The 24,772-nt window shown below is 39.4% G+C and overlaps 1 protein-coding gene across 1 annotated transcript in view; it reads left to right on the forward strand.

Moving 5' to 3' along the window:
• LOC140187352 (guanine nucleotide-binding protein subunit alpha-13) overlaps positions 1–24,772 on the forward strand; it is an 85,603-nt gene that overhangs the window by 49,243 nt on the left and 11,588 nt on the right. The window contains exon 2 of the mRNA XM_072242579.1: positions 5,922–5,972. Coding sequence (XP_072098680.1) covers positions 5,922–5,972 — 51 coding nt within the window. The remainder of the gene's footprint in view (positions 1–5,921; positions 5,973–24,772) is intronic.

Genomic DNA, 24,772 nt, shown 5'->3' on the forward strand with positions numbered 1-24,772 from the left:
TGCAGATGCTGGAAATCTGAGCAACACACACAAAATGCTGGAGGAACTCAGCAGGTCAGGCAACATCTAGGGAAAAATGTACAGTTGACGCTTCGGGCCGAAACCCTTTGGCAGAACTGGAGGGAAAAAGGCTGAGGAGTAGATTTGAAAGGTGGGGGGAGGGGAGAGAGAAACGCCAGACGATAGGTGAAACTTGGAGAGGGAAGGATGAAACAAAGAGCTAGGAAGTTGACTGGTGAAAGACAGAAAGCCGTGGAAGAAAGGGGTGGGGAACACGGGGGGGGGGCGATGTGTGGGCAAGGAGATAACATGAGACAGGGACAAGGGGATGGGAAATGGTGAGGGGGTGGGGTGGAGGCATTACTGGAAGTTTGAGAAATCGATTTTTATGCCATCAAGGTTTGAGTCTACCCAAACGGAATATAATGTGTTGTTCCTCACACCTAAAGGCTGATTTATACTTCTGCGTCAACTTGACACCGTAGGTACGGCGTCGCAGCGAACCCTACGCAGAGCCCACACGGATCCCTATGCCATGGCCTGACGCGCACCTCTCCCAAAATGTAACTACGCGTCGCGGCAGCGCAAAACGCAACAACTGTGATTGGGCTGCCTGGGAGCATCGTATTTCCTCCTACGCTGCAATAGCTTCCCATTGGGCAACTGAAGGGCAGGGAAGGAACTCTGGCTGCAGAGGTTTCCATAAAGCTTTACAGACCTCCGAAATTATGGAGGACACATTTCACTTTTACGAAAAAAGACGCTCGCTTTAAACTTGTTTACCCTGAGAAAGACTACCAGGACCATGAAGCCTTGCATGGCAGGTGTGTGCGCATGCGTGATGTGCCAGAATTGCAGAGCGACGCAGACACACCAACGCACAAGTATAGATGCTTACATCGCGCGTAGGCCACTTGCATAGGTTACAGTATTGAGTTGACGCACAAGTATAAATTAGCCTTAAGTGTGGCGTTATCCTGGCAGTAGAGGAGGCCATGGATGGACATATGGGAATGGGAAGTGGAATTAAAATGGATGGCCGCTTGTTCTGGCAGATGGAGAGTAGGTGTTTGGCGAAGCAGCCTCTCTATCTACGTCAGGTCTCACTGATATACAAGAGGCATGCCAGGAACACCGAACACAGTATATGACTCCAACAGACTCACAGGTGAAATGTCATCTCACCTGGAAGGACTGTTTGGGGTCCTGAATGGTAGTGAGGGAGGAGGTGTAGGGGCAGGTGAAGCACTTGTTCCACTTGCAAGGATAAGGTGCCTAAGGCAGATGCTTTGCTGTTAATGGATCAATCCCTTCAACAAAAAAAACTTTGACTGTTTTCCTCTGGTAAACATACCAATATGTTTGAAACATTAAAGTCAGTGGTACCAAAATTACTATGAAAAATAGCAGTATTTGTATATAACAGGAATTCTGCAGATGCTGGAAATTCAAGCAACACACATCAAAGTTGCTGGTGAACGCAGCAGGCCAGGCAGCATCTCTAGGAAGAGGTACAGTCGACGTTTCAGGCTGGGACCCTTCATCAGGACCCTTCGCTGAATATTTGTATATGTTGTACAAAAGCAAATAAAAAATATTCTTCAGATACTCAGTGGATTAAGTAGAATTTGTGAGGAAAGGAATCTTGAGGTTAGTATTTAGTCAGAGCTCATTCTGATAAAAGTTAATCTATTTTGAATGCTAACCCTACCTTCCTCAATAGGAAATGGTTGCTTCATGACAGTTGTGCATAATGTGGTCTTTAGGGTGGTTCTGTTGCATCTGCCGCTGGTCACTTTACTTTCTCCTTGTAACAGGATTGGTATTTTGTTTCTTAAGTCATTTCCTGATTAGCTTTAAGCTGCAAGCACTGCTTCAGGAAAAACTTTGACCGTTGATAAAGCTCTCCAATGCTCACAAGCTGTCAAAACCATTAAACGATGTTCGTATATAGTGAAAATAACAAAAGTAGAAGTCAGTGATACCGTAAAAATAATCATCTGTTAAGCATTTCATGGCTTTAACGTTGGTTTAAAAGGTCCCAGCTTGATCTGTTTTGAACCTTATGACTTTCAAAATCGTGTTTTGTTCTCAGTATCACTTGAATGAGTTTGGAAAAGTTAATTATATCTTTAAAATTTCAGACTTTGCCTTTGTTGATAACTACTCACAATAAGACCTGTTGTAGGAGATCTCTTGGTAAATTAAACCTGTGTAAGGATAGGATGAACAGAATAGAGTGCTGTTTCCAATAATTTTGTGCTGAATATTGCATAATTTAGTCCTGCAATATTTAAGTTTTTGTATTTGTATAGTATTGCCCAAAGATCTTAGGCACATGTAAAAATAAATTCTGCAAAGGGAAGATGCTTTCAAAAATAATGAAATGAAAAACTTCTAAATGTCAGAAACAATACTATAAAGAGCAGTAAACAGTAAAAAAAAACACTAAATCAGATCAGTATTTGGTGTGACCAGTTTGTGGACTGTAGAGGAGTATACTTGAGTTCCAGTGGTCTTTGTGAGTTCAGAGATGATAGTGGTGCCCGGACTTCTTCCGATTTAGAACGGGTGTCAGTTTGATGTATCTCTTGTCTACTGCACTCAGTTTCTGTGGCCAACCACTGCATTTCTGGTCCTCCTTGCTTGGACAACACATGATGAAACCGCTATCTGCTTGGGCAAGACCTTGCTGATGCAGGATGACCACTTGTGTCTTGTTGCTATCTACGCTCATTATTGTCATGGTGAACAAATTGATGATTTGTAGGTTAAACTGTCACATCTGCCAATCCTAATCTTTTACTTTGGTTGTCCTTCACCCAGTTCGATTCCTTCTGTATCAGTTTCTATTTCAGTTAACCAGTTCATTTCATTCAACTCATTGTCATTAATCGTTAACACCTGTTTGTATCTTTGTATAATCATGCACTGGTCTATTATTTACTGTATTACTTTAATGAAATACAAGAATTTCTCTAATGTTTAATTTTTTGAAAAATTGTTTGGAAATATAAAATTTGCTTTTTCCTACTGACACTAATGCAGAAGACAAAAATAAACAAGTTCTAAAACAAAATTTATATAAAAAATATAGCGTGCCTAAGACTTTTTCACAGTACTGTATCTTGATGTAGGTAAGATTGTTGGGTTCAGATTAATGGCCTTGTGCCATAATAAATTATCTTTGATTCTCAGGGACCGTTAAGGATGAAGAGCAAATTGAGAAAGTTGTTAAGTAAAACATTAAGTCATTGTTTTAAAAACTGTGTACAAGTTATCCTTTATAATATGTTCAAATTAGAGTAGTTCAGTTTTAAATTTGTTTGGTAATCACAGTAAACTAAACTGGCTTGGACAGCTAATCTCACTGGTTCTGTGCATACTCAAATTGGTTACCAAATCAATGTGGCAACCCTATCTTGGGCAGCAGAATGAAAAAGCTCTGATTCAGTAACCCCTTACCAGAATTTGAAGGCAGTGCTCAAAAGACACCTGTTCAAGCTGTTGCTGATTTCAAGTTTGTATGCATCTCTGACATTCAGCTTAATGTTTTATTTTTAATCACCATGGATTACTCTCGGATCCTGTTAGTTATTTGAAAATAGTTATTTTAATGTTTTAATTTTTTTTTTAAAATGCCTTTCCCCTTTCCTCTTGGTCTGCCGGACGGTCAGATTTTCATAGAAAATAATGGCCTTTCTGATATCTTGCCAAGTCTGATTTGGTGTAGTGTCTAAGGGGCAAATACTAGCTCTTTTTGATTTTTAAAATTCCCAATCACCACCCACCCACCCCACCCTCTTCTTTCAGACTTGTCTCCAGCATTGGATTTCATATGGAGTCCAGTGACAGCCTGATAGCTAAGCTCTGTCATTCTATCTCATAAATTTAAACTTCCACCTTTAGACAGTTCTGTGGCAGTCTAGTCTTGTTTAAATGGCTGAGTGCCAATGGTTTTGCTTGATTTGGTCCATCATATTCGACATAACAGGACTCTACAGGAGCATAAAACTGCACACTGCCTGCTTTTATTGTTCATGTTCTTATTTGACTTAGTTGACACTTTCAAATGCCAGTTCAAACCTGTTTATTTAACATTTTAACTAACATAATTTTGTCTTTTATTTTTGTTTGTGCTTTATCCTATTGTAAAGCACTTCGAAAAGTGCTTTAAAAATAGCTAGCATTATTTTCTGAATATCAGCATGCTACTTTTGCAAAGACTAGTATTCATATGGTACCATCTGGTATTTTTGTAAATAGGCATATTTTTGAAAGCAGTATTCTTTTAACACTAGTCATTCTTTGTAAAGTAAAAAAATTGCTTTCCACTGAGGTTGGGTAAGACCATAACGAGAGCTCATGGGCTATGGGTGAAAGGTAAATGTTTATTTAAGTGGAACATGTTGGGTAACCTTTTCACTCAGAGGGTGAAACAAGCTTCCAGTGGAAGTAGTGGATGCAGAGTCGATTTCAACATTTAAGAGAAATTCAGATAGGTAAATGGATGGGAGGGGTATGGAGAGCTTTGGTCTGGGTGCAGGTCTATGGGATGAGCCAGATTAGTAGTTTGGCACAGACTAGATGGGGCGATATGCCTGTGTCATAGTGTTCTATCACACTGTGGTGAAACAGCATTACTATTTCCACACAGAGTCCCTAATCACAATGTGTGGATGATCAGATAATTTCTTTTGTAATGTTCATTGAGGGAGATATTTACCAGGTCACAGGAATACCCCCAAGCATCCCTGTTCCTGTTCAAATATAATACTGCCATGGCATCTTCAACCATCCTAGAAATGGGTTTCACAGACACTGTATCTATGATGGCCATCAGTCACCCACTTATTTTACACCAATGTTTTCTTTTATTCTCGGCACTTTCTCATCATTTCTCCTCTGCCCTTCTCCTTTTCCACCCCCTCGCCTCCCACCCCTCTGCATTCTACCAATCAGCTCCATAGTTCCATGCCAGGAATAAATTTGCAGTGGCCATTTAACGTAACCATTTACATATTTTTGGGGTGTTTGAAATTGGAGCTCTGGAGCTCTCATGTCTTCACAGAGGGAACCTACAAACTCCACATTATTCTAAAAAGTCTCCGCTGTCAGGCACTTAGAATCAGGTTTGGCATATGTTGTAAAATTTGGTGTTTTGTAGCAGCAATACATTACAATACATAATCTTCAAAACCCTACATATTGCAACAAGTATATATTGAAAAAAAAAAATGGTGCAAATGGAGAACTATTGGTCTTACTGACATTGACTGCAAGGTTGTTGTTGCAACACCACTCAACCAGCTGATCTAACTCAGTCTTGTAAGCCTCCTCATTGCCATCTGAATTCTGCCAGTAATAGTTGTCATTGGCAGATTTATAGGTGGTGGTGGAGCTATGTCTAGCCACACAGTCTTGGGTGTATAGAGTAGAACAGTGGGCTAAGCACACATCCTTGAGGTGTGCCAGTGTTGATTGTCAACAAGGAGATGTTATTTCCAATCCAATTAGTACTGAGAATATGAGGGTGTCAAAGGTTACGGGGAGAAGGCAGGAGAATGGGGTTGAGAGGGGAAATATATATGCCATAATGATGGGCCAAATGGCCTAATTTGCTCCCGTGTCTATGGTTTTATGTCACCATGACTTCACCTCTAGCATTGTGGCACCTCTGTTGTAATCTAGTTTTTTTGTGTTGGAGTCTCTGGTGTTGGACTTGAATCCACACTCTTATGCCACCAACTGACTCAAAGTTAACATTTCATTTCAGGGTAACTTGAGTCTTTTCTAGCATTGCAAATCTTTTGATTTGTTTTCAACAGAATTGAATTAATTTGTAGTAAAAATTGTTTTCTACTAGTTTAAGAATACATTAAACTGACTTAGTAAATAACAACTTGTCTGTTCATTTTCAGGGAGAATCTGTGAAATATTTTCTGGACAATTTGGAAAGACTAGCAGATGCAGTAAGTACTATTGCAGTAAGCTTTATACATTGTCTTAACATATATTCTGATCAAAAACTTAGATAAAACAATGCCTCATTGCTTTCTGTATGGAGCAGCACTAACACTATAACTTTTAGGAAGAATGAAGATTTATACTATATAAATGGTTGCAAGTAGAAATAAAGAGAATTGATTTGAATAATGAAGTAATGTCCATTCTGAATAGGTTTTTATTGATTGCAACAAGTATATCTGATTAATGCCCATGTCATAAGTGAGTTGTATAGTATTTTAACAGAATGAAATTAGTATTTTTTACTAATACCCCCTTCGTACTTCTCACTCTTTCCATTCCCTCTAGTTTAGGGGACACAAAGCCAAATGTTCACAGGTCTCTGGGTATTCGATTCATTATTTGTAAGCAGTGATTAGGTTTGTCATTAATGATTTTTCTCTTGTGAACTAATGTTCATTTTTGATTTTTATCTTGCCCATGTTTAACTTCCTGCATGAGGTCATGTTATGAGCTTCCCTTCTACAGTTGTGTGTCACTTTGTAGTAGTCATTTATTATGCAATTAAAAATGTTAAATGTATCCCAAAACAAATGTCTGAAAAGCAAGCCATTGTATCATTAATGTGCATTAATAAACATGCTATCATTTTACAATTCATTAAGTCAGTAAGTATGACTAGAGCACGTTTTTACATTCTGGTTTAAAAACCTCGGTTTTTGCAAAGATTCAAAGAAGAGTTTAATGTCACTTCCTTTTTACTACTGTAAATGTGATCGAAATGCTACTCCACATCTGATGCAGCACAAAAAAAACAATAAGATAAAGAATATAATAGTAAAAAAAACTACATTAAATATAAACGCATAAGACAGATTATATACAAGTGTAGGTTGATTGTGTGCCACAGTTTTTAAAGTTCCTTTACAATGTGCATTCTCACAGATAAGAGACATTCAGAGCTGCTGTTGAAATAGATATAGATTACTGTAGAGTCAGAAACCTTGGAATCTTCAGGTTTAGGTGGAGACAGAAATTGAAAGGATCCTTAGGTATGTAGAATCTACTGAAGTGACCGAAAACTCTCAGAAATTTCAAATAGAAATCTGCACAAAGCCAGATGGAGAAAATCACTTATTGGGCTGCACATGGGGTCCTACTGCACACATTGCACTAACACCTCGACGTAATTATGCTAAATATCATCCATTGGTTTAATATGTCATCGAAAACTCTTGCCTCCACTAACACAGGGTTGTCTACAAGTGTTGCAGTCTCTCGGTCCCACGAGTGTTGACTTGATAATGTATTCAAATTGCTAGAATGCTATCATATAATTTTTTAACAAGGCCGGGTGTTGGTTTTCAGCTTTGAAACCTTGATTTTCTAAGCCCAGTACTTTATTTTTATCAGATGTGTACTCATTGTTTAAGCAAAACTAGGATTTTGAACACAATTCTACTTTTCAAAGCGTTTGTTTTAATTACGTAGCTCAGTTTTGGAGTTGATGTTTTTGACTTTGACTATGTGCAGTTACAAATTAAAGTATATAGTTTTGATCTCTCAGATTATGGAGGTTATAATAGATTGTTAGAGGTGATAAATTTTTGTAACATCCTGTATAATGAAAACATTTTAAAAAATTGTCCTGAATTCTTTTCCAATTCAGCAAGGAGTGTTCATGTATGTATTCACAAATAAAGGAGTCACTGTAGCACAAGAAATCACTTCATTAAAGTTACATAAAACATACAATACAGAAAAGAAACAAATGAAGTAGTAATATAGAAAACAAACTTATCGTCCACTAAATGAGCTGATCTGCAGAAATGTGGGGGGAACTGTAATGAGGGCCAAGGAAATGGTTGACGAACTGAATAAGTTGTATCAGTCTTCACTGTGGAAGACACTAGCAGTTTGCCAGAAGTTGGAGAGTGTCAGGGGACAGAAGTGAGTGCAGCTGCTATTACTCAGGAGAAGATGCTTGGGAAACTGAACAGTCTGAAGGTAGGTAAGTCACCTGGACCAGATGGACTGCACCGCAGGGTTCTGAAAGAGGAAGCTGAAGAGATTAACTGGAGGTATTGGTAATGATCTTTCAAGAATCACTAGATTCTGGAATGGTTCCGGAGCACTGGAAAATTGCAAAGATCACTCCACTCTTTAAGGGAGGGTGGCTGAAGAAAGGAACCATTCTTTCAGTGGTTGGGAAAACGTGGAGTCCAATATTAAGGATGAGTTTTCAGGCTACTTGGAGGAACATGGCAAAACAGGCCAAAGACAGCATGATTTCTTTAAGGGGAAATCTTGCCTGGCAAATCTGTTGGAATCCTTTGTGGAAATAGCAGGCAGGATCGACAAAGTAGGGTCAGTGCATGTTTACTTGGATTTTCAGAAGGCCTTTGACAAGGTGCCAGACATGAGGCTGCTAAACAAGATAGGAGCTCATGGTATTACAGGAAAGATACTAGTCTGGGCAGGGCATTGCCTGATTGGCAGGAGTCAAAGAGGTGGGAATAAACAGAGCCTTTTCTGATTAGCTGCCAGTGACTTTTGGTGTTCGGCAAGGGTTGGTGTAAGGACTACTTTTTCACTTTGTTGTTGATTTGGATGATGGAATTGATGGTTTTGTGGCCAAGTTTGTGGAAGATATGAAGGTAGCTGGAGGGGCAGGTAGTGTTGAGGAAGCAGGGAGTCGACAGGACAAATTGGGATAATGGGAAAAGAAGAGGCAAATGGAATACAGTGTCGGGAAGTGTATGGTCAGACAGTTTGGTAGAAGGAATAAAAGCATGGACTATTTTTTAAACTGGGGTAAAATTAAAAAATCTAAGGTGCAAAGGGACTTGGGAGTCCCGTGCAGAATTCCCTAAAGGTTAAATTGCAGGTTGATTTGGTGGTGAGGAAGGCAAATGCAATGTTAGCATTCATTTCGAGAGGACTAGAGTATAAAAGCGAAGTTTTTCATATAAGGATTGATTCATGGCACTGGGCCTTTACTAGCTGGAATTTAGAAGAATCAGAAGGGGGTCTCATTGAAACCTATTGAAGTTTGAAAGGCCTAAATAGTATGGATGTGGATAGGATGTTTCCTATGGTGGCGGTGTTCAGCACTAGAGGACACAGCGTCGGAATAGAGGGATGGCCATTTAGAAACAGATATGAGGAGGAATTTCTTTTCCAGAGAGTGGTGAATCTGTGGAATTCATTGTTACAAGCCTCTTTGGAGGCCATGCCATTGGGTATACTTATGGCAGAGGTTGATGCACTCTTGGTGAGATAGGGGGTGAAAAATAATGGGGGGAAGGCAGGAGAAGGGGGTTGAGAGAGAAATGGATCAGCCACAATGAAATGGTGGAGCAGACTCAATGGGCCGAATGGCCTAATTCTGCTCCTGTGCCTTATGGTTTTATCTGACACAGATCTGACAAACTTTTACATAGTCTTTTCTCACACTTCCCTTTGTCCTCTCAACATACTTGTCTGTATCTTCTGGTTATGACCGAGTGTAAGAGAAGCTTTTCCCTTTTAACAAAGAATGTGTCCCTTTTTATACCCTTTAAAACAGCAGTCCCCAACCACCGGGCCGCAAAGCATGTGCTACCGGGCCGTGAGGAAACAATATGAATCAGCTGCAGCTTTCCTCATTCCCTGTCATGCACTGTTGAACTCGAACATAGGGTTGCCAACTGTCCCATATTTGCCGGGACATCCCGTATATTGGGCTAAATTGGTTTGTCCCGTACGGGACCGCCCTTGTCCCGTATTTCCCCCACTAAGGTAGAGCGTTCCTATGAAACCTTTCGTGCCAAAATGGCGTGAAGTGAAGAAGCAATTACCATTAATTTATATGAGGAAAAATTTTTAGCGTTCCCAGACCCAAAAAATAACCTACCAAATCATACCAAATAACACATAAAACTGAAAATAAATAACACTAACATATAGTAAAAGCAGGAATGATATGATAAATATACAGCCTATATAAAGTAGAAATAATGTATGTACAGTATAGTCGGGAAGATGAAGGCAAAACCAATTTGTGGGGAAAAAATCGGCACGTATGCGCATGTGCACACAGGTGCCCGCGCAAGGCTTCATGGTCATAGTAGTCTTTCCTGGGGTAAAGTGTCCCGGGATTTGACTGCTACCTTTGTCCCTTATTTGGGAGTGAGAAAGTTGGCAACCCTAACTGTAAAAGACATGTTGAGGTGAGTTTAGCCCTACTTGAACACCCACCCCGGTCGACCAGTCCGGAAGAATATTGTCAATGTTAAACTGGTCAGTGGTGCAAAAAAGTTTGGGGACCCCTGCTTTAAAACTCTAAAATAACTCTTGCTCCAATACTTTACCATAATACGGCACCATTTGATACCTGCACCTGTACAATGACCTCAATTTCTCTAGACAGACAGGTATTTATCATCATCTACTGTCAAGGCTGTAGACTTGTACTCCTTTAACTTTCTCAGAGCAATCCATTTCAGGCTAATACCAAGTAATCTTACCGACTTGCATTTTCTTTTATCATATACTAAGAAAGAATCACATTTAACTCTTTCCTTGTGTCCTAAGAATTAAGGTCTCAGAAGAGTGGCAGATCTTATTGAATAGTGGAGTAGTGTATAGGAGCCAGGTAGCTTACTCCTCCTATTTTCTTATTTTCTGTTGGTAGTTTGTACACTCAATGGCCACTTTATTTGGTAGACCTATACATCTCTCTGTTCTTTAATACAAATATCAGCCAATCATGTGGGAGCAACTCATTGTGTAAGCGCATGCAGACACAGTCAAGAGGTTTAGTTGTTCAGACCAAACATCAGAATGGGAAAAAAATGTGGCCAAAGTAACTTTGACTATGGAATATGCCCGACTGGTTCAAGCTGACAGCAAGGTGATGGTATTCAAATGACCACATGTTACAACAGTGGTGTGCAGAAAAGCATCTCTGAACGCACAACACGTTGAACCTTGCAGTGGGTGGGCTGCAGCAACAGAAGATCACTCTTGTACCTAATAAAGTGGCCACTGAGTATAAATGGTGATTGTAATTTATTTCAGTGGATGCTTTTTTCTTTTCAGCATTATAAAATAAGGTCTCATTCTGAACACTTTAGGTAATAGCAACTTGCAATTTTACTTTCCATTGTGGATTTGCATTCCGTATGTGGAAATCATTTCCTGATGCAGGTAATGAAAACATACACACAAGACTGGAGGAACTCAGCAGGCCACAGATCATTTGTGGAAAGAGTAAACAGTTGATGTTTTCTCATTTCTGTAGATGCTGTCTGCCCTACTGAGTTCCTCCAGCATTTTGTGTGTTGCTTTGGATTTCCGGCATCTGCAAATTTTCTTGTGCTTGTCAAAGCATACATTGACATTAATAGTCTTTGAGTGATTGGAGCATTCCTGAGTGCACAACCTCAGCTGGATTTTTTTGATCTAACATGTCACTATTATTCTTCTGGGGATTTGAGGTAAGTGAAAGTGGAGTAAAGATCCAATGTAAAGCATTTATGCTCCACTGTTTTTATGCAGAAAGACAAAACTAGTATCCTGAAATATTTTCTCATTCATATTTTTGAGGTAGCCATAACTTTTCCCCTGCTAGTAGGTAATTTAAGAATAGTGATGCATTTTTTCTGGTGCACATAACTGCAGTTACTGGAAATCAGAACAAATGTAGAATATGCTTGAAGAACTCAGCAGGTTGCACACCATCTATATGGAAAGAGGTCATTGACATTTCAAGTTGGTGGCCCTTCATTAGATCTGGAAATGTGAGCAAACAAACACGTTTTAAATTGATATGAGAGTGAAAACAACAGTGGGCACATCAGTGATTGGCTGCAGACCAATACTATAGACGTGATCTTGCTTTAAATTGCAGCAGTGAAGACAGAAGATTGAGAAAGAAAAAAAGATAATAAATTGAAAATGCAGTTATCTATGTGGAGGGAATAAAAAGCTGTCCGGTGAAAAATTGGATACTTTTCATTGAATTTGCATTGGACATCATAGGATGCCGATGACACATCATTGTTGGAGTGGATAGACAATGAAAGTGACCGGTGACAGGAAACTCTGTGATCTTTATTGACTTTATTGCAGGTGTTCTGCAAGGCAGTCGTTAACCAGTCTGTTTGGTTTCTGCACTGTTAGAAGTTAACATCATGAGTGCCAAATTGGTATTTTAAATTGGATGGTACAATGAATTGTTAACCTTATTCTAAAGGACCGTTTGGGTCCCTGGATGATGGGAAGGGAAGAGTTACAAGGGCCAACATTGTTTGGGAAAGTGCTATAAGAAAAAGAGCAGCCAGAGGAGATGAAAGACTGAACCAGGCAGTCACAGAGAATGAATGGAAGCTGACAGTGAAAATAATGTAATTTTCAAGTAAATGCTGCCGCTTTCCATCCTGCTCTCACTTTCACATGGTTGATATCGGATTTCCTCTCTTCCTATCAGGAGATAAGTCAAATTGAGTTTATTGTCACATGCACAAGTATGTTAAGTGCAGATACATTGGAAAGTCTGATTGCTGCAACATCACAGGTACATAGAAAGCACACAGGACGTAAATTATACACAAGTGATCTGAGAGTGAAGGGGAAAAAGACATTTTATAATAGTACAAGTAGGTTAGTAACCCGAGCCCAACATCACCTCACAGATCCTACAGTTAATTCAACTCGCCCTTTTCAACTGCTTTTGCTCTCCAGCTTTTAATTTCCTTTAACTGGGAAAAAGACTGCTTCATCATGTCTATGCACCTTTATAAAGTCAACTCTCTGTCTTGTATGCTTCGAGGAATAAAGTCCTAACATGCCCAACCTTTCCCTATAACTTGGGGACTTTGAGTTTTAGTGATACTCTGTTAAATCTTTTGCACTTAGATTAGATTAGATTATGAGGACACTCAGTCCTTGTTTATTGCCATTTAGAAATGCATGCATTAAAAAATGATACAATGTTCCTCCAGAATGATATCACAAGAAAAACGCAGGACAAACCAAGACTAAAACTGACAAAACCACATAATTATAACATATAGTTATAAAAGTGCAAACCAATACCATAATTTGGTAAAGAGAAGACCATGGGGACGGTAAAAAAAAATCTCAAAGTCCCGATGGACTCATCATCTCACGCAGAAGGGAGGAATTCTCCCTGCCGTGAACCTCCAAGTGCCACCAACTTGCCGATGCAGCACCATTGGAAGCACCCGACCACAGCGGACTCCGAGTCCGTCCGAGTGCTTTGACCCCACCCCGGCTGCCGAGCAGCAAGCAAAGCCGAGGATTCGAGGCCTACTCCAGAGGTTGTGGACCACACAGTAGCAGCTGCAACGAAACAGGCATTTCAGAAGTTTCACCAGATGTTCCTCCATGCTCTCATGTCCGTCTCCATCAAATCAGGATTGTGCACGGCACCCTACCTGACAAATAACGGACATTACCACTGGAGTGGCCGCTGCGAGCTGCATCGCGCCGCCATCTTCTTCTCCTCATCTTCACTTTCTAGCTTATTGAGATCTCTTCTGTAATAGGGTAACCAAAACTGTACACATTGTCTTGTACAGCTGCAGAATAACATCCCAAATCTATACTCAGTGCCTTGACAGATGAAAGGTAAGATACCAAATGCTACTTTCACCATTCTGTCTCCCTGTGATACCACTTGCAGGGAACTCGACTTTACTTAGTCTCTCGGTTCTACAACATACCCCAGGACCCTACCATTCACTGTATGTTCTACCCTAGTTTGACTCCACAAAGTGTAACACCTTGCACTTGTCTGATTGAACACCATTTGCCATTCCTTGGCCTACTTCCCTTGCTGATCAAGATCCCATAATTTTTGATACTTTTCACTGTCTACATTGCTATCTGTTTTTGTGTCATCTTAGTATACTGCATTTGGGTTTTACAGGGAGGTCTTCACTATCATGGAGAAATTAAAACATGTTAAAACTCAAGTCTGACAGCATTTGTAGAACAAGAAAAAGTCATTGTTTTGGGTTTATGATCCTTTGTAGAAGAACTCAATTTACCAACATTGACCATTTTTCTTTACACATGCTCCTTGACTTGCTGCGTTTTTAGTGTTTTTTGTTTTTATTTCAAATTTCTAGCCTCAGCAGTTTTTAAACTTTTCAGTCTGAGCTTCCAGTGACTTAAGTTTTCAATCTCTCTCTGACTTTTGAATAATGCCTATTGTAACCTCAAGGAATAATTTAACCATCTGGCACATTGCAGCCCTCTGTTTTCAGGTAGCTAGCTTTTTGTTTTCTCTTCTCTACAGATGTTGCTGGATTTTTTGCTTGCAGTTTGGTCTTGTGTTTATTTTCACTGAAATCTCTTAACTGGTGTCTGGTCTGCAATCTCTTTCTGGCATTCCCTCTGCTTTCTCCACCCCTTCCACTTTCTGCAAATTACTGCACACTTACTGTGTTTTTTCACTTTTCTAATACACAGCGCATTAATAGGGTTGGAACTGCATGTCAAGAGAATAAATAGAGGAAGTGCCAATTGCTATTTTTTGGAAGAAGTACTGGATAAGTATCTGAAATAATTTGGAAGGATATGGGACAAGGGCAGGCAAGTGGGACTAGATGAATTGCTCTTAAGAATTAATATGGATGTGAGAGGCCAAATGGCTCCCTTCCATGTTGTATTGAAGTATGATTATACAGCATAGCTATGTCAAAGACAGAAGCCATTGTAAAAGATGAATAACTTTCTAGCAAACCACTAAATTAAAGCCCTTGATAATCACTCTGGGGTTTGATTAATTAGTTCTGGATTTAATGTTTCCAATTCCCAATTCACTTTCTATAATATAATTAGGTTGAAGAGTCCTGTGAAGTTCGGGTGGTGTTAAAGTCATGAAGTGCTAATTTTAAATATGTTTTCTATTGTGTGGTTCAGCATAACATTATCTTAACATGAATGAAATGTGACATCTTTTGGGCCAATATCTTAATTGCTTAACCATAGAGGACCAAATGCTCGATGATGTGGTTAATATGGAACGGTGCTCGCTGATCATTGTGGATGAGTTGGGTTGAATGACCTACTTCCATCCTGATTAATTCTATAAACAACAGGAATTCTGCAGATGCTGGAAATTCAAGCAACACACATCAATGTGATTCTTTCTCTCACTCTCCTTTTTCTCCCTCTGTCCCTCTGAATATACCTCTTGCCCATCCTCTGGGGTCCCCCCCCCCCCCCCCCGTCTTTCTTCCCGGACCTCCTGTCCCATGATCCTCTCGTATCCCCTTTTGCCTATCACCTGTCCAGCTCTTGGCTCTATCCCTCCCCCTCCTGTCTTCTCCTATCATTTAGGATCTCCCCCTCCCCCTCCCCCTCCAACTTTCAAATCCCTTACTCACTCTTCCTTCAGTTAGTCCTGACGAAGGGTCTCGGCCTGAAACGTCGACTGCACCTCTTCCTACAGATGCTGCCTGGCCTGCTGCGTTCACCAGCAACTTTGATGTGTGTTGCCTGATTAATTCTATGCACACTTTTAAATTACTAAGTCCACAAAGTTCAAAAATAACAAAGGAATATTTTAAAAAAACATATTGCTGCTGCTTGTGTTAAATGTAGATGGATCATCTGTGACAAGCCTCAGTTTTCTATAGAAATACTTGGAGCTAATTATATTTGAAGTCTTAGTAAGCTGGTGTACCAACCAGAAGCTAAGTTTTAAAAGATGACTGCTTTGTGATTTTTACAAAATTAGGTTTGGCATCAAGAAATTGCTTCAATAATTGTTCTTGGTGTCCTTGGCCCGGATTGCAGTCTTCCTCTCCAGTTCTGTGGGAGCTATTTATTTTGCCGCAGGTGGAGCAAGAAGAACTGGATGGGGTGGGCAAGTATGTGATTTGCAAGATGTTTTTGAGCATTAACAAAATTGCAAATATTAGAAATCTGAAATGAATATGGAAAATGATGACAACTCTCAGCATTTTGGGCTGCATCCATGGTAAAAAGAAACCTTTGGAAAGAGATCCAGGATGCTTCATCAAAATGAGAAAAGAGAAAGCTATTTAGATTTCAGAAGCAGAGAAAGTGGAAGGATGGGTAGAACAAAGGAAATATTTTCTAACGTGTGAGACCAAATGTGTAAATGTTGCAATTCAGATTAGATTCTACTTCATTGACTGTACATGGTGTTGCTAAATGTAAGGCAGTGGGACATGGCCAATAAGCCATACTGGACAAAAAGGGAAGTAGAAAATGAACTAAATTGATGACATGCAGAAATTGGCTAATTCTGTTTTGATTGAACAGTACAAGTTTGCTTCCATGGACTAAGAGAGGATTTCAAATATTCATCAGCCCACTGTAATAAACCTAACCAATGCTTTGTATTCTACTTTAATTTACTAAGTTTGTAGTTTTCTTTTCTTTTAATTCAAATGCTCAGTCATAGAACACTACAGCACAGAACAGGCCCTTCAACCCATTTAGTCTGTGCCAGTCTGCTTTCCTGCCTAGTCCCATCTACCTGCACCATACCCCTCCATACCCCTCTCATCCATTTACCTATCCAAATTTTTCTTAAACATTACAATTGAACCTGTATCCACCACTTCTGCTGGTAGCTAATTCCAACACTTGTATCATCCTATGAACGAAATAGTTCCCCCTCAGATTCCCTTAAATATTTCATCTTTCACCTGAAACCTGTGATCTCTAGTTTTGGACTCATTGGAGGGGGTGGGGGGGGAGCTCTGTATATATTCATCCCATCTATACCCCTCAATATTTGTATACCATTATACAATCTTCCCTCATTCGCCTATGTTTCAGGGAATGAGTCCTAATCTATTCAACCTATCCCTGTAATTCAGGGCCTCAAGCCCCAGCAACATTTGTGTAAATTTTCTCTGCGCTCTTTCAAACTTACTGATATCTTTCCTGTAGGTGGCCAGAACTGCACACAATAATCTGAATCTGTCCTCACCAATGTCTTATACCACTTCAACATAACATCCAGTTTCTGTACTCTATGCCCTGATTTATGAAGCCCAGGAATTATTAGTCTGTATTTACTGGTCCCTTTGTTTTACTACACACCTCAATACCCTACAATTCCTGTGTAAATCCTACCTTGGTTTGCTCTTCCAAAGTGAAGCATCTCACATTTGTCTGCATTAAATTCCATCTACCATTTTTAACCCATTTTCAAATTGGTCCAGATCGCTTTGCAGCCTTTGATAGCATTCTTCATTGTTGACTATGCCCCCTTAATCTTAGTGTCTTCTGCAAATCTGCTTATCCTGTTTACCGCAGACTGTTCTACATTAATATTTCTGATAAACAATAGTCCCAGCACCAATGGCTGCAGTACACCACCAGCCACAGGCCTCCATTCAGAGAAAAAAAAACATCTACTATCATTCCCTGGCTTCTCTTGCTAAGCCATTGTTGAATCTAATTCACTGCTTCATCCTGAATGCTGAATGACTTAACCTTCTGGACCAGCTTCCCTTTTCAGGGCTTTGTCAAAGTCTATGTGGACAATGTCCACTGCTTTTCCTTCATCAGCCTTCTTGGTAGTCTCCTCAAAACTCAAAGTTTGGTTGGATATGACTTTCCACACACAAAGCCATGTTAATCATCCCTAATCAGGCCCTGTCTATCCAAATACTTAAATATCCTATCCCTTATAATACCTTCCAATAATTTTCCCACAGCTAACATTAGACTCATTGGCCTATAATCAGGATTATACATAAAACATTTCTTATGGAATGGAACAGCATTAACTATATTCCAGTTTTTGGGAACTCACCTGTGGCTAAAAGATGTTTTAAATATCTCTGCCAGGGCACCTTCAGTTTCTGCACTAGCCTCCCACAAGGTCCGAGGGAATACCTCATCAGGCCCTGGGGATTTATCCAGCCAAATTTGTCTCAAGATAGCAATCGCCACCTCTAACATAATCCGGATATGGTCCATGACCTTGCTATTCTTTTTTTCCCCCCAGTTCTACAGATTCTGTGTTTGTCTCTTGAGTAAATACACACAAAAAAATCATTTAACGTCTCCTGCATTTCTTTCAACTCTATGTATAGATGGCCCTCATCTAATTGGTTTTTAAATGTTCAAAATTTCTGCCTTCAGCACTGTTGGATTTCTTTGTTTTAATCCTAGGTTCTTTTAGAAGTCAAGAACAAGGCACAAAACTTGTTGCTTCCTGATCGTTTTATGAAGAGTTGATAGAACAAAGAGAACAGAAACAGAAAGGTGCCAAGGGGTCACTGCGGCTTGGAGAGGAACTAAAATGATGCATAGCATAAAACAGCTACTTTTGTACACTAACAATAAGAACATTTCATAGATAAGAGACAATCACTTAGAAAATACTTATTCAATACTGCTGTAAGATCGACCAAAGAGAAAATACTAGCCACTTACGAAAGAACAAATGCTTTAGAATTATGCTTTGTATAGCCACCAGAGGCATATTATCTGTTATGTATATAAAGGCGACGTAAAGTACAAGTAGATAATTGATTATTAAACTTGCAAAGAAAATGACAATTAAAGTTAAACAATCCCACTTGGTTCTAAATTGCACATTTAGAATCATTACATCTGAAAATTCAGAGGCAGAAGAATGTGATAACTACGTTATATGTAAAATCATAAGACTACTTGGATTGTAAAATATCAAAGGATACATAATCTTCAAAGTACTCGGAAGATTATTAGGCAGATTAGTAGTCATGTGGGAGTGTGAACTATTCCATTAATAATTGCCTTTAACAAAGTAAAAAATGATGTAAATTATGAAAAGGCATATTAGAATGAATGATATGGCTCCTAAGAAATCCCATCCATCAGACTGATGCATTTTAGCTGCTTTTTAATGAATATGATCAGCCAAATTAGTTGTCTCCTGACTCATCAAATATGTAAGTACAACACTCCTTGCTTATAACTGCACATGTTTTCCCCATCCTTAACTGCTGAGAGAAGACCTAATGCCATAAGATTTTAAAGGGCCATCTTTCACATTGCAACCTTTTCAGTTGTTACCTTTCCCTTTCCCAAGGCTTAAATGGTGTCTTTGCTTATTGTAAGACTTTCACAGACTTGCAGTTACCCCAAAGACTACATTGCTCACCCAATAATTCGACATGCTGGAGGTGCTCTCTCTCCTAATAAGGGAGAAAGAAGTGACTCCATTTTCCAATGAGTGGGGAGAGATAACAAACAACTGGCTGGTTTACAATGTTAAAAGTCTGTTACGCCGCTTTTTTCGAGCTCTGTGCCTGGAGACCACAAGGATCCCAGGTCCCCAGGCACACAGCAGATGTTCCGACTCCCCAACGACACACGGATCTCCTGTGGCGACACTGACCCTTGATTCGCTTATCTCCAGTTACTTAAGATCCTAGGCTCCTGAAACCGTGCCGAAATCTTAGGCCGAGACTTTGGCATGTCAAATAGCGGCTGATTGTGGTATTCTGAGAGTGGGTCCCATTCCCGCAAAGAACCATAGTCAGCTTGTAACTCGAGGTCGGGGTCTTCAAAAGAACCCTGAAAGGGAAAAATAGAGATATTAAAGATGGAAATAGGACTGTTTTTGAAGATGCAAGCAAAGGAGTTGCTGTTGGGCACCATAACTACTTAGCTCCGCCCCCCCAATTTATGGAGGAGAACCTGCAGATGCTTCCATATGCTTGTTGTCCTAGTCCTGTTTACAGTTTTAGGAGCTGCAGTTAAGTAGCCTGCAATGCAATGGATTTTGTAGATGTACCTTTGCAATACACCTTGACATGTTTAATGAACAGCTGCACATTAATTTATATACACTTTTTTAAATTTTGCTGCCAAATTTGTGTTGCCATTTACAAAGTTTCTAAAAATATGAAACTGGATTTTATTGATGAATCTTTTGCTTGCCTTATAAAACTCAGCAACGCCTTTTAAAAATATACTGATAACTATCTGTGATTATCAAAGTAAAATCACTAACTTGCCCTGTCCACAGCTATTTGTATTGGCTTTTGTTGTATGTATGTCACTTACATGACTTAAACAATGTTATTCATAATCTGCAAATTATTTTGCTGCTTTGGTGTTGGTGGCTAGATTCATCCTCCAGTTAACTGGGAAATACAGAATGTACTCAAAGTTTCTTTATTTGTGTCATGACTATTGGAAGTAAAAAAAATAATGGATACATTCCAAATGTAGCTTGTATCTGTTGATTCTTGAACCTAGTGATGTTATTGAGCTGGTTCTTACAATCTAGTGTACTCTAAAGAGAAGTTTATACAAGAAGACCCTTCTGCTTTCAGCTAATGTTTCATTAATTCTATGTCAAATTAAAAGGTACATTGTACTGTTGCAGACCAGCTCCATTCAGCAATTTGCTGCTATCAGTAAACTCTTTGTTAAGACATTGGCATATATTTCCATACAAATTAGATTTATGTTTACTGTAATGTTTATTGTGCAGTTGTCTCTAAAACAATGGCTTTAAACAAATAGTTCACCTCTGATGCAGAGATATTAATTTTGAATTTGTTTCCTATTATTTAAAAAAAATGAGACTTGCAGTATATTCCAGTGTGAATGAATACCTTTTTTTATTAAGCAGTCTGAATTTGCTGCGGTTAGTAGACCCATGTCTACTACTAAGAAGGGAGCTGTTCTGATGCGACGGGCTTCACCTGAACCATGTTGAGACCAAGGTCCTGACAAATTGTGTAACTAGGGCTTTGGATAGGACTTTAAGCTAAATAGCAGGTGCGTGGGTTCAGCAGTTTGGAAAAATGAGGATAAAGTAAAAGAGAAGGAAGATGCAGGAGAGGTTACAAGGGTCTCCAGGAAAAAGAAAAAGACAAAAAATTAGAAAGGGATAAGAATTTAATTTCTGGTAATATGGGGGCAAAATTGAAAAAGGTATTGAATACAGATCTGGAGGTATTATATTTGAATACACATAGTATATAAAATAAGTTAGATAATCTTGTACTACAACTCAAAATTGGGAGGCATGATATTGTGGACATCACTGAATCATGGCTGAAAGAAGACCACAGTTAGGAGCTTAACATTCAGGGATACTGCTTGTATTGGAAGGACAGGCAGGTGGGCAGAGATGGTGTGGTGGCTCTGTTGGTAAAAAAAAATGAAATCAAATCCTTAGAAGGAACACAGGATCAGAATATGTAGAATCCTTGCGGGTAGAGTTAAGAAACTACAGGAGTTTTTTAAAAATCCTGATGAGAGTTGTATACATGCCTCTAAGCATATATGTCAATCCCATTGCAAGCCCTTCGGCCCACAGTATTGCGCCGACCATGTAACCTACTCTAGAAACTGCCTAGAATTTCCCTACTACATAGCCCTCTATTTTTCTAAGCTCCATGTACCTATTTAAGAGTCTCTTAAAAGACCCTATTGTATCGCCTGTACCATCTTCGCTGGTAGTGCATTGCATGCACCCACCACTCTGTGTAGAAAAACTTACCTCTCACATCCCCCTTGTATCTACTTCTAAGCACCTTAAAACTATGCCCCCTCAAGTAAGCCATTTCAGTCCTGGGGAAAAGCCTCTGGCTATGCACACGATCAATGCCTCTCATCATCTTATACACTTCTATCAGCTCACCTCTCATCCTTCGTTGCTCCAAGAAGAAAAGGTCAAGTTCACTCAACTTATTCTCGTAAGGCATGCTCTCCAATCCAGGCAACATCTTGTAAATCTCCTTTGCACTCTCTCTATAGTATCCACATCTTTCCTGTATTGGGGTGACCAGAAATGAACACAGTACTCCAAGAGGGGTTTAACTTAAGGTCTTATATATTTTGGTATATATAAGGTCTTGTATATTATAGACAAGGAATTTGTAGAATGCTTTTGAGGTGGGTTTTTAGAGCAGTTTGTCGTTGAGCCCGCTGGGCAAAAGACAATTCTGGGTTGGATGTTGTATAAAGAACCTGATTTGATTAAGATTCAAAGTTTGAGTTCAAACTAAATTTATTATGAAAGTACATATGTCACCATAAACTACCCTGAGAATCATTTTCTTGTGGGCATTTGTAGTGTATTCAAAGAAACACAATAGAATTGATGAAGCATGCACACAACAAAGACTGACGCACAATGTGCAAAAAAAAACAAGTGTAAATATAAAAAAGCAAAAAAAAACAAAATAATAAATAATAAATATTGAGAAGATGAGTTGTTGAGTCCTTGAATTTGAGACCATAGGTTGTGGAATCATTTCAGTGTTGGGGTGAGTAAACTTATCCACTCTGGTTCAAGATCCTGATGGTTGAGGGGAAACAACTGTTCCTGAACCTCGTGGCCTAGGAAGCAGTGATCGTAATATGATAGAATTAATTCATCCTGCAGTTTGAGAAAAAGCTAAAATCAGTATTACACTGGAGGAAAGGGAATTACAGAGGCACAAGAGAGGAGCTGGCCAAAGTTGATTGGAAGGGAACACCAGCAGAGATGGCAACTGAACAACAATGGTTGGAGTATCTGGGAGCAATTTGGAATGCACCGGGTAGATATGTCCTATAGGAGTAGAAAGGGAGGATGACACAACCATGGCTGACAAGAAGTCAAAGCCAGCATAAAAGCAAAAGAGAGGGCAAATTATCGGGGAAATTAGTGGGAAGCTACAGGATTGGGAAGCTTTTAAAAACCAACTGAAGGCAACATTTTTTAAAAAAGCCGTAAGGAGAGAAATATGAAATATGATAGTAACCTCCCTGTTTGCTGGGGAAATCGTGGAAATCAAAATGCAAACCATTATCATATTTTCTGGGATTACCCCGTTATCAAAGACTATTGGAGTGGGATACATAATGCCCTACAAGACATCTTTAAATGTGAAATACCCTTAGAGAGTTTTGGGTATATACCTCAAGAATGGTTGAAAAGAGATAAATATTTAATGAAGATACTGCTGGTGGCTGGTAAAAAGACCCTTACCAGAAAACGGTTATCACAGGAGAGCCCAACTTTAAATGTATGGATGGAAGTTACAGTGGACATTTACAAAATGGAGAAGATAACAGCATCTGTTAATCATAGGTTGGAACAATTTGATTCATACTGGGGAAAAATGGTTTAACTACGTAACACCTCATAGGCCTGATTTTATTCTCACAAGTCAATGAATATGTTGTAAAAAAAAGATCACTCTGTACTTTGTACATAGTTTTCTTCTTTTGATCGTTCTTTCTTTCCTTCCTCTCCTTTCTGTAAGTGTATACCTCAGATAAATATTATGTGGAAATTTGTAACAAATATGGTTATATATGTACAGTATTTGAAATACATATTATGGAAATGTTTGAACTTCAATAAAAAATAAATTACCAAAAAAAAATGAAATATGAAAATAAGCTAGCCAATAATATAAAAGATAATAGTAAAACTTATTTTAGGTATAAAGAGTGAAAGAATTATGAGTGGATATTGCACCACTGGAAAGTGATGCTGGAAAGGTCGTAATGAGGGAGAAAGGAATGTTGAATTAACTCAAGAAGTTTATTGTGTCAGTCTTCACTGTGGAAGACATCAACAGTATGCCAGAAGTTGTGTCAGGGCAGAAGTGAGCGTTGTCACTATTACAAAGGAGAAGATGCTTGGGACACTGAAAGATCTGAAGGTAGATGAGTCACCTGGACCAGATGGACTGCACCCCAGTGTTCCGAAAGGTAGCTGAAGAGATTTTGGAGGCATTAGTGATTTTTCAAGCATCATTAGAGGACTGGAAAATTTGAAATATCGTTCCACTCTTTAAAGAAGGTAGGGAGGCAAAAGGCAGGAAATTATAGGCCAGTTATCCTGACTTCAGTGGCTGGGAAGTTGTTCAAGTCTATTAAGGATGAGGTTTCAGGATACTTGGAGTACATGATAAAGCAGGCCAAAGTTAGCGTGGTTTTCTTAAGGGGAAATCATGCCTGACAAATCTGTTAGAATTTTTCGAGGGAATAACAGGAAAGATAGACAAAGGAGAGTCAGTGGACATTGTTTACTTGGGTTTTCAGAAGACCTTTGACAAGGTGCAGTATATGACGCTGCTAAACAAGATAAAAGCCCTTTGTATTACAGGAAAGGTACCAGTATGGATGTAAGACTGGCTGACTGGCAGGAGGCAGCATGGGAATAAAGGGTGGCTGTTCTGGTTGGTTATCAGTAATGCATGGTGTTCCACAGGGGTCGGTGACGGAACTGCTTCTCTTCACATTATATGCCAATGGTCTGGATGACAGAATTGACAGCTTTGTGGCCATATTTGCAGACAGTACCAAGATAGGTGGAGGGGTCAGTAGTGTTGAGGAACCAGGGAGTCTGCAGAAAGACTTGGGCAGATTAGAAGAATGGGCAAAATGGTAGATGGAGTACAATGTAGTGATGTATATGGTCATGCACTTTGGTAGAAAGAATAAAAGCATAGATTATTTCCTAACTGGGGAGCAAAGTCAGAAATCAGAAGTGCAAAGGCACTTGGGAGTCCATGTTCAGCATTCCCTAAAGGTTAACTTGTAGGCGGAGTTGGTGGTAAGGAATGCAAATGCAATGTTAGCATTCCTTTCAAGGGGACTAGAATATTAAAGCAAGGATATAATGCTGAGGTTCTGTAAAACATTTGACTTGGAATATGGTGTGCAGTTTTAGGCTCCTTGTATAAGAAAGGATGTGATGGCATTGGAGAAGGTTCACGAGAACGATCCCAGGAATAAAAGGATTAACATATGAGGGGTGTTCTTTGGCTTTGTGCTGCACTAGCTGGAGTTTAGAAGA

This window comes from Mobula birostris, chromosome 24, assembly GCF_030028105.1.
Source record: "Mobula birostris isolate sMobBir1 chromosome 24, sMobBir1.hap1, whole genome shotgun sequence".
In the NCBI taxonomy this organism is placed as follows: Eukaryota; Metazoa; Chordata; class Chondrichthyes; order Myliobatiformes; family Myliobatidae; genus Mobula; species Mobula birostris.